Below are 13,892 nucleotides of genomic sequence, written 5' to 3' on the forward strand. Positions count from 1 at the left end.
TTGCAATGCTATCAAAACTCAGAAAAGTACAGTGAACACTGAATGACAATGCCATGCACACTCTCGTCCCCCACACTCCCACCCACCTTCTGCTCCCTAGAAAAAGTGTGCCCACAGAACAAGACCCAGAAAGATCACTGAGCTCCCGGCATGCTTCGGGAGATGCAGCATGGCCAAAAAAAATAAAACAAAAAAACCGAACAACAAAAAAATTAAAACCCCCCGCAAAAGTGGAGGCAAAAAAGAAGCTCAAACAATAGAGAACTTTTGGCACATTAAATAAAACTGAAAAAAAAAATTCTTTTTTTCTTTCAAAAGATGAAAAACATAACTTGAGGTAATAGTACAAAGCCACCTCCAGAAAAGATCACCCATACACAAAGATACAGTTTACATGATACAGCAGAACATGCACTCCCAAAGGATTCTATCAGACAATACAGAGTAAGGAACTGCATATCACTCTCGGAATGCTTTTGTGCAAAATCCTGAAAGGCCATGACCCGAATCACAGACTCAAAGGACTGAGCCGTCGTCTACATTTGTGGGCCCATGCCAGTTTATTTCTCTTCCCCCAAAGCCACTGTGTCTCTCGTTAGGAGAACACATTGGAGCCTTTGAGTTTCTTGGCTACTTTTTTTTTTTTTCCCAGTAAGGGGGCAAATCTAATTTTCGGTGGGGGGGGCAGGGGGGTGGCTCTCATACATGAACATTTGTGCTGGTTCCATCTTGCAGGAGAAGTCTTAACTTTCTCCAACACTGCTGATGCAAAAACAATTCTGTTTGTCTTGGTTAAAGGTCGCTTGACCTCACATTTAAAAAGAAGACAAAAAAGAAATGAAAGAACCCCGTGACTGAGCACTGGGCCCACTGCAATTTGGAATGGGGGCTGTTAGTGTTCAACCCATCCCACCCTGGGGGCTGGGGAATGTACTTGGTCCTTGAGGGGCACAAAGATGCCCCGGTTAAAGGGCATCATGAACTTCACACGGCAGGACCCGGGCCACTGCAACAAAAGGCTCAGAAAAGAATCAGAGCAAGTGGAAGGTTTTACCAGGTGCGTTTCCAGTCATTAGGGGAGAAATTCAGAGAGGAGAGAGAGCAGGAGGCAGAAGAAAGTGGGGCGGGGGAGAGAGATTAAGGGAGGAGGAGTATGGACGAGAGAAGAGAAAGATGGTGAAGGTTTACATCTGTGATTGTCATGTGAAGAAGCCACACAGGAGAGAATCGCTTTCCATTCCCCACCATTTGCACAAAGAAAACAAAGAAAGGGCAGATGATACAGTACCTCCATGGTCTGAGACTGATGCATGGCTTTGATTGCATTCTGTGCCATTGCCCTTGTAGAAAATGTGACAAACGCACAGCCTGTGGGAAACAAGGGGACAGGGAGCAGGAAAGACAAAAAACAACAAGACAAAAGGTTTGGACGCTTGTTAAACCAACACAGTCTACGAGAACTGCCACAGGACGACACTGTTCTCAGTAGTACATGAAATCAACAACTTCTCTCTTTGGTTTCAATCTCATGTTGCTTTTTTACTTGCAGTGCTGACTTGCTAATCGGACCAAAGCAGAGAGATTTACTGATGGATTAGTTTATTTATTTTTAGAATGGAGTCCAGGGAAAGGAGGCTGGGTACTCTTTTTGTTTTAAAGTTTTTTTAGTCACAGGTTTGAAATGCGCTAAGACCTAGTTTGCATTTTCTAAAATAAAGAATTTTACATTTTACATTTCCCAATTTTACATTTTCCCCTTGGCTGACTATCGTGACTGAGAGCGTCCACCCATTCTGGTTCTATATTTCAAATGGGAGCCTTGATTTTTAAGCAGCCAATAATAAAATCCTCACTCCTGGGGCAAATTAGCAAAGAGATTCCAATAGCTTGAAATGCCAGCAAATAAATATACTTCATCTTTTCTGGGTGGTTTAAAAATTAGAAATATGTATAAATACACATTCATGTTACTTAAATGCAAATAAATATACCCAATTCCTGTACAAACTACTTAGTAACTGTTAATGATGAACAAAAACAACCCCCCTATTAACAAATGCGCCATTACTCTGGGAATATTCAACAGTGCATATAAAGTAAAATGTAAACATTTGCATTGGATTTGTTATTTGTATCAAATCTTCATGACTTCTGAAAGTTGCGACTTGTGGTTTCTATCAGAGACTGGACCTCAAGTGGAACATACACAAGACAATGCACATTTCTCTGAATGTCTCCCCCGAGGCCCACTGAACCCTCCATGGCTATTTTTTTTCCAGCTGTAAAATAACCAGCATCCATAGGACTCCTTGTAGCAGCATCAGCTACCATGCAGGTCACCACTCCAGCTACATGGCTCACTGCCCTTTCCACTAATAAAAACACTGCCTTCTAAAATTTACATTTTATTTATCATGCACCCTTGGGCTTCTCAGAGAAAAAGACTGTGAAATTAATGCAGATTCAGGCTGATTTTATAATAATACCACGGCACACTAAAAGCTTAGCTAAAGCAATGCAGACTATTTCACTTATGATCTCTAATGACTTTAAAAGTGCATTGATTTTCAGCTTCTTTAGCTTTGCACAGTTTGAACTTAGGTATCAGAGAATAATTTAGTGTTCCACTCAATTGCCTCAAAACATTATTATTATTGCTACTTAAAAAGATTTCCAAATGAAGCAGATCTAAACACTGAGGGGTCAAAGCCTGTTGTCTCAGAGTGAGCGCACAGAAGTGGCATTTTGGCACCCATCAGGTGAGACGGGTGCCTCTATGGCCAGGAAGCCAAGCAGAAAACTCTGCATCTAAACAACCAGCGCGTGGCTCGGTGCATGGGAGTCACTGTGGGGGCCATCGAATACATTTTCTCTGTTTGCTCTGCATGTGTACCTGGTGAGATTATCAAGTCAATACTGTATTAGCACTTTTTCATCAAACAGCAATAAGAGAAAGCAATGCCTGCCCACACCCCCAAAGCACAACAACATCCAGTCATGAAAAAAAGTCAATGCATTTTTTTTTTTTTTTTTTGCATCATGCTGTAAGTTTTAATACACAAAAACTCTCAGTACATGGGAGGTTTATCTCATTCACCTCTACGTTAAGCTGTCCTAATGAAGCCTGCAGTCTAGCTCACTAAGAATGCTAAGCTATTTCTTAGTTCTTTCGATGTTACAGCAGCTGGTGAAGCTGTTTGAGAATGGTGCCTATATCTATACTGGCTGTGGTTTCTGTCGTCAACAGAAGCAGCTGGGTGGCCTCCTCTAAGGCGTCTAGATGAGATGGTGTGTGTAATGCCGTGAGAGGCCTACAACGGGACCTCTGCTGGCTCCATGCTGAAATGTACTCAGCTCCAAGATGAGAGAGTCCCAAATTTACCATCCGTTTCAAAGTAATCTCTCTCGAAGACTGTGATTATCACTGACACTATTAGCAGGGGAAATAAGACTGGGAGATTTTTCTTTCTTATTTCTTATCTGGAGACTGCAGGAGAGGCACAGGAAATCATCTAATGGAGGCAGATCTGAAACCATGGGCTAACTCTGTTTCATTCACTTTGCTCTTATTATTCGGGGGCATGTGCCAAACTGAGTGTCCAAGCGGAGGTTCAGAATGCATAAAAAAACGTGTAAAATGTCAACAAAAATCAATAAGGCACAGGATATGCATTTACTATAATTTCAGAGCAAGCAGAACTTTTGTTAACTTCAGGAGAAAGATCTAGCAATTAACAGGTCTCAAAAGAAAAGTCTAGCAAGAGAACAATGAAGTGATCTCTCTATAAACTCGAACCATTCATTGCCCTTTGCTCTATGAAACCTGCAATTAAAAGCTTGACTGATGCTTCTAATTATACAGTCCTCATCCCCTCCCAAAAAATGATCTGACAAATCTGATGACTTCTTTAACCTTTTAATTCTGCCGGCAGCAGTGCAGTGAGAGAAAACCTGTCTCCTAGGGGCTCTGTCAAGTTCCACGCTCTGTGCTGTGTTCACTTACTTAAGGGAGAAAAACGACTGTGTCATTTATAAAGGGGGAGCATGTGTCTGTTTGCCGCTCTGGATCAAGTCAAGCAACTTGAGAACCAGATGTTCCACGGGCTGGGAGCTTGTTAACCTCTGCAACGTCCCTAAAACAGGAGGGCGTCGGTAGTCTATGGTAGGTTCATTTTGTTTTCAGCACCACTGAAAACACTGGCTTGGGAGTGAGCCCTCAAATCTGTGGCTTTTCACTAACATAGGGTCACTCGAGTGCCTGTGGTCAAAATGGGCTGGCGCCTTCCTCCACGAGCCAATCAGATGACTTTCCACGGGACAGAAATGTCTAAGGTCCACTGTCCCCCTTCTCTTTCTACAAGTGAGCTTCTGGGGACAGTGGAGTCCACTGGGTCTCAACAGGACAAGCGCTCTGATCTTACAGGGTCAGCCTTCAACTGTTCTGGGCTGTTGCACGTGCTGGCAAAATGCAGGAAACTTAAGATTTGGGGGGAAAAAATACAGGTACCAAGATAATGAAGCTACTTTTGGTGGTGGTGGTAGGGCGGGTAAGACAGCCTATGTATCTTAAAGCTTCCAAATACATAATAGCAAAAAAGAAAAAAAAAAAAAAAGGCAACAATTCCATCTGTAAATGTATCCAAGCTGTAATTTAGCTTGCCACTATTTATTGTCTCCACTTTCAGAGTGTCAGAGACTGCTAATAGAAATGAAAGGAGTTGAATCTCTCTGATGACGGTGAGGCTGTCTTCGTGCAGTTGGAATGGAATGATTGACTGGGGAAAGGTTTCTCACAGTGATTTCCTCCTACAGACAGGCTCCAAGGGGAGCACAGAGCCCTGTCACTGAGCGGGTTTTGGTCCCCGTCTATTACACTTGTCATTTACACTGAAAGGACGTCTTAACTCAGGTGTTCTACCTTTTCTCTAGGGTGCTAGGGAGTTTTGAGAGAACTAGATGAGTTCTCGCTGTGCACCAAAAACACAGCGAGAGGGAAGGAAGGAAAAAAGCAGAGGCACTAGCACTTCAAAAGCACATCAAATGATGCCAAGGCCTCTTGTTTGCTGCTGCTGCTTTGAGAGAGCAGCAACAGCCACTTCGTTTCAACTGAAGGAAGCAAAATTTAAGATAACTTGTGTGGCATGAGAAGATGTCAGCTTATGGAAAACCTGTTTATAAATTCCTCATCAGCTGTAGGAAGCTCTCAGCACAGCCACTCTTCTTCTCTGTATCTTCTGAGCGGGACTTAAACTACTCCAGGAGTAAAACACTGGAGCATCAGAATTAATACTATGATGCACAACCCCCAAGGTCAGGTTCATTTATTTAAAACTGGCATGGAGAGATCGTTCATTCATGGCTCCCGAGGTTGAGGGGAGGCTGGGACTTCAGAGTTGGCAAAATCTCACCCCTGAGATGAGATTGGAAGAGTAGCCAGAACAGGATGACATGCGTGCTCAGTCACGTCTGACTCTGTGTGACCCTGTGGACTGTACCCGCCAGGCTCCTCTGTCCATGGGATTCTTCAGGCAAGAATACTGGAGTGGGTTGCCATTTCCTACTCCAGCAGATCTTCCTGACCCAGGGGTCGAACCCACATCTCTTGCGTCTCCTGCATTGGCAGGTGGACTCTTTACCACTGAGCCACCTGGGCAGGATGACAAGATGCAGCTAATAACCCAGGAGGCCTCTGGCACAGGTTCCCATGTATCTGAACATTTGGGCACCACGTGGACATGACTAAAATGTCACGATCAAAACTGAGTCCTCTCCCTGCACATGTTTTAAAAGTCAAAAGCCCAGCCCCATATTCCAGATCAGATATAGTGAAAACAAATGAGGATATCATGGCTACATCCAGACTGTGCTCACCAACATCCCTGAAAATATCGCCAGTTCCTTTGTCAAGGGTTTTGGCAGGAGAATGTTGGAACATCATAAACACAGCTGGAATATTCTTAAACAAGCAGAAAGTTACCTTAAATGGCAGTGAAGATCTGACTGCAGTTCATGGGAAAGAAGGAAATCAACCCCTTCCTTGTCTCTGAGTTACAGATACTCTGTTGCCACAGTGGAGCAAACCCAGCAGACATACCCAAGTCATTCAGTCTGGCGGTGGGACTGCGGGTGAGAATGTTCGTGCTTCAGGAAACGCACACGCTCAGGTTGCACTGTCCTGAGCACGTGTTGCTGCAGCAGTCTCAGTCTTTGCCTCTAAGAGCAGACGTCTTGTTTTACCTGCCATGGGTGGGCTCGTGGAATCTGGCCTGCATCTCAGTGAAGACTCACGTAGTGGGCCTCAGAGGCAGATCTGCCGCTGCAGAAAGATCTGAATCTCATGAGGGGCTGAAAAGCATTTCAAACCAGGCTTTCCAAAATGGCAGGATGGGTTACTGCCCCGCAAAGGAGAAGATGCATGTTTAGATGTGGGCAAATGGTGAGAAGTGAGCAGAGTCCTGATGTCTGTTGAGTCGTTTCGACAGGCCTGGCAGGTGCTGTCCACATACAGACATGACAGTTTCCCTGGGGGTGAGGGCAGGATGGGAGGTCCTGTCTCAAAACACGGCACAGATCGGGTGCTGGTGAACAACTATGGAGCCTTTGAAACAGTCTTTCCTGCCTATATGGAGGTCATGACTTTTTTCCTTTTTAAAACAGTGATTCTAACTGAAAGTATAGTAGGACTTGATAAGGGTGAGTTCCGGCAGCTACCCTTGCTTGGGGCAGGGGTACTGAATGTGCAAGCCTGGAGGAACCGCAGCGAAACACCTGCCAGGTAGGGATGTCAACGACCGACATGGGAAGTAGAGAAGGAAAGACGTCAGACGCCTGCTGGGAGACCCAGGCTGCTAAACGGGAACGCCCACGACTCACGGCATCTCCCCCCATCATGATCATGTGGTCTGATTTAAATCCTTTCCTACTGACTGGTTTATACCCTGGTTTAGTATTAAAAGGTGCTTTTCAGAGCAGCCAGTCTCTCATTTCACTTCATTTTTATTTATTCTGTAAACAGCTGAGCCAGCAACAGGCATGGAGACCAGAAATGCTGAGTGTTCCTGCTTGGGAGTGCCACTGATGGGAGATACTTATTAATATTTGATTGAAAACTGCAATTCTTGACTGAAAGCAAAATAGTAGCATGAAAGAGAATTGTTCTTTCAACAAATACACTGATTCAGGAGCAGTCCCCAGTAGTCCCCAGGAGTCCCTGGGTACTGCTAATTGAAAAATGCACCACTGTCTGTCTTTATATTTCAGAACAAATGACTATAAATGAGTATTTTCTTTTTGCCATACGGGATTCTCATCAGTTTGCTAGAAATTCAGAAATTACTTTTCTGTTGGAAAAAAGGGTGGGGGACAAGCAAGAGGATTCTACTCTTTACATTAAACCAGCATTTGCATAAAATATTGAAGAAAGTGTAACTTGTGTCAGAAATAGGCTGCTCCTGGTGTCAAGTGCTGGTTCATCAACCGAATGGCAGGTTGAACTGGCCAATTTCTCTCATCAAGTATGGTGTCTTGATGTTTTTTCTATGGATGTTTTGGCTGCTTTAAAATCTCAACTGCAGAAGTATCTAACATATGCTTGAGGATCTCTAGACACCAGTGCTGTTCCCATCACTGTACCCACTGAAGAGGTGGAGAAACTGAGTCAGAGACTCAGTTCGTAAATCAGTAGAGGGAGAACAGAAGTCCAGCATGCCGACTTCATAGTCAAGGCCTCCATGACACCCTATGAATGGTCTGCTTCTACAAAAAGTAGAAGCATTCCCTGGTGGTCCAGCGGTTAGGACCCCACGCTTTCACTGCCAAGGGACCGGGTTTGATTTCTGATTGGGGAACTAAGATCCTGCAAGCTGCAGTGCGGCCAAAGAAGAACATAAGAAGATTATAAAAATGTGGAAGCTAACCATGCCCTATCCAAGAAGGGCACATATTTTGACTGCTGCCAGCTTCATGGGGGAAACTGGGGACACAGACAGGAAAAGGGGTGGACAGAGCCCCATGAAGTTACTCTGGAGAAATTCTAGGTCTGGACCCCAGGGTCACCGGCCTCCAAGGCACTGTACGGTTCACTGTGACTGTCTGTTCCCTGTCCATGCTGTACAGCTGAGCAAATGCAAAATGCAAAGGAAACACGGAAACGCGACTGAGAACTGTAACGGGGGAGAATGGTGGTTCTTAGGACTAAAGTGGCAGCAGAAAAGCGTTCATAAAAATACTCTTGTCTTTCCTGCCTATGTAATTCAGCAATGCCGTATTTCCCCCAGGCACTTGCTCTCCTGGACTGTGTGCCTATCTGCCTCTCCCAGCTGCAGCAGGACTGGATGATCCGATGTGAAGATCAGCTCTCCTGGCGTGGGGCTGCTGGGGTGCTGCAGAGGGATCCAGGATGCAAACCGTGGCAGCCTTCTGCTTGTGAGGCTGTCCGGGTCCCCAGCACAAGGAGCCAGCTGGGGTGATGCTGGTGGAGGCACAGGTGCCAAGTGACAGATTAGCTCAAGGCACTGGGTCTGCTACACAGGGACCCCACTTGACATGGTGTCTTGCTCAGCTTTTACACTCCCATCTTTCCAGGGAGTGTTAAGCGTCATTTCCAGGCCTCCTCCTCCTCTTTTTTTTTTAAAGCCACCTTCAGAAGGAAATGTAGGGATCACAAGATTGGAGTTATTCCTCCTCCTCTCCTATTTTTCCTCGACACTCCCTTTGTTTTGGGGCTTTGGGGGTGGAGGCAGGTGGAAAGCTTTTGTTCCCTGTGCCTTTGAGCTGCTGACATCGTGAAGTTTTATGTCTAAAAGTCAAAAGAACACATGTTCTTCTTCCCAGGGTGGAGAGTTTAGGTGAGACTAGGGAGTTGGGTGAACACTACTGCCTTGACACTTAAGGCCCAAACTTTTCTTTCAACACAGGGTTCAGGACAGGGGCAGGCAGTGCAGTCCTAGAAACCAGAGATGGGGAACCGAGAGACGTTTCTAATTATCCCTGTGGAACCTGCCTTGGAAACTTCATTAATTGAATGAAATCCTCCCTGTGTTGCCAAAACAGCTTTCTTTTGAGAATGGACAAATGTGCTTTGCACGTATGGCTTCCCCTGGGCCTTGCTGAGCTGACTCAGGGAACTTAGTCAGATGACTGGGGACCCGGTGACAAGCCTTATGAGTGGTTTAAGGAAGGAGGTGTATGGCCTTGTCAAAGGGGGAAGGGTAAGTGTGGAAACAGAACAGTCATCTCCAACCGCCTTACATCGCTGTTGGCGAAAATGCTGATTTTCATCAGTGCTGGAAAGCCCAGCCTTTGCCTCTGTCCTGGTGGCAAAGAAGAACCTGCAATCTTCGGAATGAAGTCATTTCTCTTCACTTAATGGACTCCCTGTGTTTAGGACTCCAGGAGGTTTGCTCCTTGCTCTAAAACCCTAACAGCCTGAGACAGGCTGGGTTACTCTGAGTCTGTATCTGCTCTATGCTATGCAGGACAATTTTTTTTTTCTTGGTTTATTTCTCTGTTAAGATGCCCACACTCTCAACACCTCTTCCAGGAACAAGCAGAAAGTCAGAAAACTAAGATGCAAGCGGCACACATTCTCTCTCGTCCGCCAAGTCTCTCCCCAACCTGTCCCAATCTCCTCTAATCTGAGACTGAAAAGCGATGTGTAATGACAGGGCAGCCTGTAGGCCTCCTGTCTGACAGTGATAACCTGAGCTAATACGCTGGCACCAGGACCTTCTCGACTCGAGAAATAAGAGGGATCATTTCCGCCACGGTGAAAAGTTCGGGCTGGCTAAGTTCGTCCCGTGGGGCGTGTCTCGGGGCGACCTCTGGCCGCGCGCGGGGCTGCATCTACCTTGGCTGGGACGCGGGGCTCCAATTAGCGCGGAAGGGCAGAGGCGCTGCAGACGGCACACTCACCTCGGCTCAGCCCGTCGGGTCCCCGGAGGATCCGGCATTCTTCTATCTGGCCAAACGGAGAAAACATCACCCGGATGTCATTCTCGTTACATTTCTTCGAAACCATTCCTATGAACAATTTTCTGTCTTCCACGGCTAGGAGATAGAAATAATGAATGAGCCAAGGCCATTTCCTTACTCCTTTCAGGCAACGCTTCCTCACCACCTCCGACCAGGCCCTGAGGCTAACTCTTCAGACGCCCAGGCCATGCACCGGCCACCTCTGCCCTCCCACCCGGCCCTTCCTCTGCGTCTACGCTCCTATTTCGACGCCAGGAGTTTGCACACTAACAAAACATCTCCAAGGGACATGGCACACTGTTTTTAAGTCCTTCCCCTCCATTTTCACGCAAACAGTAATACGTTCACTAAAACGGTAAAGTTCTGGGTAACTGCTAAGTGATACCCTTGCACAGAGGTATTTAGGGATACAAATTTTGTTTTGTGGTTGCGGGTGGGGGACAGATGTTCTTTTAACTTGAGTGACAGGGAAAGAGACCAGTCAGGAGAGGGAAAACAACACAGACCGAGGGGAAAAGTGGCCCACGAGCTTTTAACAAAGCGCTGACGGAAGAAAACATTCTCCGCCCTGATTTCAAACAGCCTCGTCCTCAGGGCTCCAGACAAGGACAGGAGAGAAGGGGTGAGGATTTCTCCAGGGGGCTGGGCAATGGCCTTCTGTCCGCAGCACTGGCTACACAGCCCCACCCAGGGCAGCACACGTGGTCTGCACGTTATGATTAAAGATGAAGGCAACTGCAGTCAGGTGAGTGTGGCTGCAGTTATTTGAGAATCTCGTGTAGGGGGTGGGTTCCGTCTCAGGGTGAAATCCATCAACAACAACAAGTACAAGGAAGGAACAGTACTATTCTGTCCATTTGGAGGTACAATTTTTTTTTTTTTCTGTGGCTGCACACAGTGGGTGGGATCTTATGGGAGACCTTAGTTCCCTGGCCAGGGACTGAACCTGTGCCCCTTGAAGTGGAAGCACAGAGTCTTAACCACTAAACCACCAGGGAAGTCCAGGGCGTGGGATCTGTGATGAACAGAAACGCATTTGGGTGTCAGGGCAACAACGCGCAAATTCTAACCTTGGAAGCTGACAGTGGGTAGAGATCAGGGAAGGTTTATTCCTGATGACCTGGGAGATTTCCCCCCTAAACCAATGTGCTTGAGCTCAGGATAACAGGGTATGCTCAGTCTCAATGGCAGGACTATTATGGATTTCAACAGAGCCTTCTGTAGGAGAGTGCAAAAGATAGTCCAAGAAGCCCTCAGGGAGAAGGCTTGCTTATTTCCCATGTTTCACTTCATTTCTTAGAATAATAATAATAAAAATAATAATAGAAAATGGCCACCTACAGCAGCACTTCAGAAAGTCCTAGCTTAAGGGATCCTTTTATATCTGTATTATAATCTTGTCATTGCTATTTAATTGGCTTTCATTCCTGTTTCTCTCACTCTTTCCCTGGACAGTAAGTATCTCATTATCCTCTAACTGGCAAGAGTGTATCTGAGACTTGCCAGGGCCAATGGCTTCAGGTACCGAAGTCAGATCCCATGGTCCGTGTCTTCCAGGAGCTGGAACAGACGATTTGTTGATGTAACAGAGAGAGACTGGTTTCCTCTGAAGCAACGCCATCCAGGAGAGCTCGACAGGAAGGGGGAAGTCTGGTCTGTGACGTCCACCCCAGTAGCTAAAGCCGCCTGTGGCCACTGAGCACTCTGAAAGCTGGCCAGCGTGCACAAGAAGGTGAATTCTTCCTGTGACGTTATTTTCAATAATTTAAAAGCCGCATGTGACTGCTACAATGAACAGGGTGGCGCTCAGGGGCTAAGAGTGCGCAGTCACAGAATCCCAGGCTGGAAGTAACAGCCTTGAAAGATGTGTTGTGTGACTCTAAAGAGACGCCTGAGGCCCAGCAGGGGGAAGGGTCCAGCCAGGGGTCCTTCCACAAGGGGGTAGCCTGACCTGGACCAGAATCCGGTCCCCTCTCCAGCCCGGGGTTCCGCTCCCTCCACTGTGTTTCTGGTGAGTCTGGAGGAGGCAGATGAGGCCAGGAGAGGAGGCCAGTGCTGTGAACTGGAGACCCTGGGCCTCACTCCAGCACTGCCCGGAAGGCGATGGGTGACCTTGGGGGCTAAGCAGACCTCTCTGAACCTTAGTCTTATCATCCATAGAATGAAGGTTTCCATTCTTTTTCTTCTTTTCTTTCCTTTCTCTCTCTCTCAAGTGATGGAAAGAAGGCAGCCTGGTTATATAGTTCGCCTACCATGAAATTAAAAGACGCTTACTCCTTGGAAGGAAAGTTATGACCAACCTAAACAGCATATTAAAAAGCAGAGACATTACTTTGCCAAGAAAGGTCCATCTAGTCAAGGCTATGGTTTTTCCATTGGTCATGTATGGATGTCAGAGTTGGACTATAAAGAAAGCTGAGCGCCAAAGAATTGATGCTTTTGAACTGTGGTGTTGGAGAAGACTCTTGAGCGTCCCTTGGACTGCAAGGAGATCCACTAGTCCATCCTAAGGGAGATCAGTCCTGGGTGTTCACTGGAAGGACTGATGTTGAAGCTGAAACTCCAATACTTTGGCCACCTGATGCGAAGAGCTGACTCGTTTGAAAAGACCCTGATGCTGGGAAAGACTGAGGGCAGGAGGAGAAGGGGACGACAGAGGATGAGATGGTTGGATGGCATCACTGACTCGATGGATATGGGTTTGGGTGGACTCCGGGAGTTGGTGATGGACAGGGAGGCCTGGCATGCTGCGGTCCATGGGGTCGCAGAGAGTCGGACACGACTGAGTGACTGAACAGAACAGAAGAGAACTGAAGCACTTGGGTTTGGAGGCTCAAAGACTTCAGAATCCTTTTCTACCAGCCCCTCTCTCCACACTGGTTGCGGCTCCCAAGAAAATGCAGAGAAAAGAGGGTTCCAAGGAATTCAGGCTGAAAACCACAATTCCACAATCCCTGTGAACTATGAATTGTGCTCCAGAGCTTGAGAAAGGCTTGATATTAGATGTGGAATTGAAGCTGGAGTTTAAGAAGCATTGGCAGGGTCTGGATGGACTGGTAGTGGGCTGGGGACATCACATATTAACCAGACAAGGCTCAGAGTTAGGGTAGAACAAGGATGGTCCTTAGGGTGTACAGAGGCAGGCAGCCTTACTGGAGCACCATATGTATGATTTTCTGCTTCACCGGCAGAGAGGGGCTCAGTGCGGAAGGAAGGTCACCATGGTCCAGGGCCCTTGACCCTGCTGAGTCTTGTCGAGGGAGCAATGGGCATCCCAGGTTCTGATTCCTGGGCAGAGGCCGTGGAGAACCCCTGCTGCTTTGTGCAGATGAAGATTTTTTAATTTAAGAAATCCTTTTTTCTCCTGTCAGAGTAAGTGGACTCCCGGTCATCTAATAGGAGTTGGTGAAGCACAGTTAAGTCGAGGGTTGGGTTGGCCCAAGGATCCAAGCATTTCTAGAAGCATCAGATACCAGAGAGGATGGTTTCTTGCCAATGGGGGCATCTGAGCTCCAGTGTGAGGACCCCAACAGCATGAGGCATTCCCCTGAACCAGAAGGGGGACAGACGGGACCGACGGAAACGGGACCGAGGAGGGAGGGAAACCATCCCGATCCCTTCCCAGCCTCATCTCTGGGACTCCCACCCTCAGGAAGCTATGGCTGATATCTTGATGATAAAAAACTAATTTCTGTTGTATTTCTTCTTATCCAGAAGAATCCAGTTTTGGTTCTTTCAAACAAAAGCAAAGGATAAAGTCCCAGTTGGTCCTTGGTTTCCCTGGTAAACCTATAATTACGGTATTTAACCAAAACAGTTTTCAGGGTTTGAGCTTTGTTGGGGTGGGAAAATGCTAGAGTCACCTAAACGTGCAGCTCCTGAGGAAGTTCAAAAATGATTTCTTCCCATAAGATGAATAT

General features: G+C 46.7%; 1 protein-coding gene across 14 annotated transcripts in view; it reads right to left on the reverse strand.

Annotated features, from left to right (window-relative positions):
• CELF2 (CUGBP Elav-like family member 2) overlaps positions 1 to 13,892 on the reverse strand; it is a 577,777-nt gene that overhangs the window by 51,567 nt on the left and 512,318 nt on the right. For all 14 annotated transcript variants that reach the window (XM_088844190.1, XM_088844197.1, XM_055427360.2 and 11 more), the window contains 2 exons: positions 9,913 to 10,047; positions 1,289 to 1,368 (listed from right to left, as the gene is read on the reverse strand). In XM_088844190.1, coding sequence (XP_088700316.1) covers positions 1,289 to 1,368; positions 9,913 to 10,047 — 215 coding nt within the window. The remainder of the gene's footprint in view (positions 1 to 1,288; positions 1,369 to 9,912; positions 10,048 to 13,892) is intronic.

The sequence above is a fragment of the Moschus berezovskii genome, chromosome 15 (assembly GCF_049115385.1).
Source record: "Moschus berezovskii isolate FMDL1 chromosome 15, NW_MosBer_1.0, whole genome shotgun sequence".
In the NCBI taxonomy this organism is placed as follows: Eukaryota; Metazoa; Chordata; class Mammalia; order Artiodactyla; family Moschidae; genus Moschus; species Moschus berezovskii.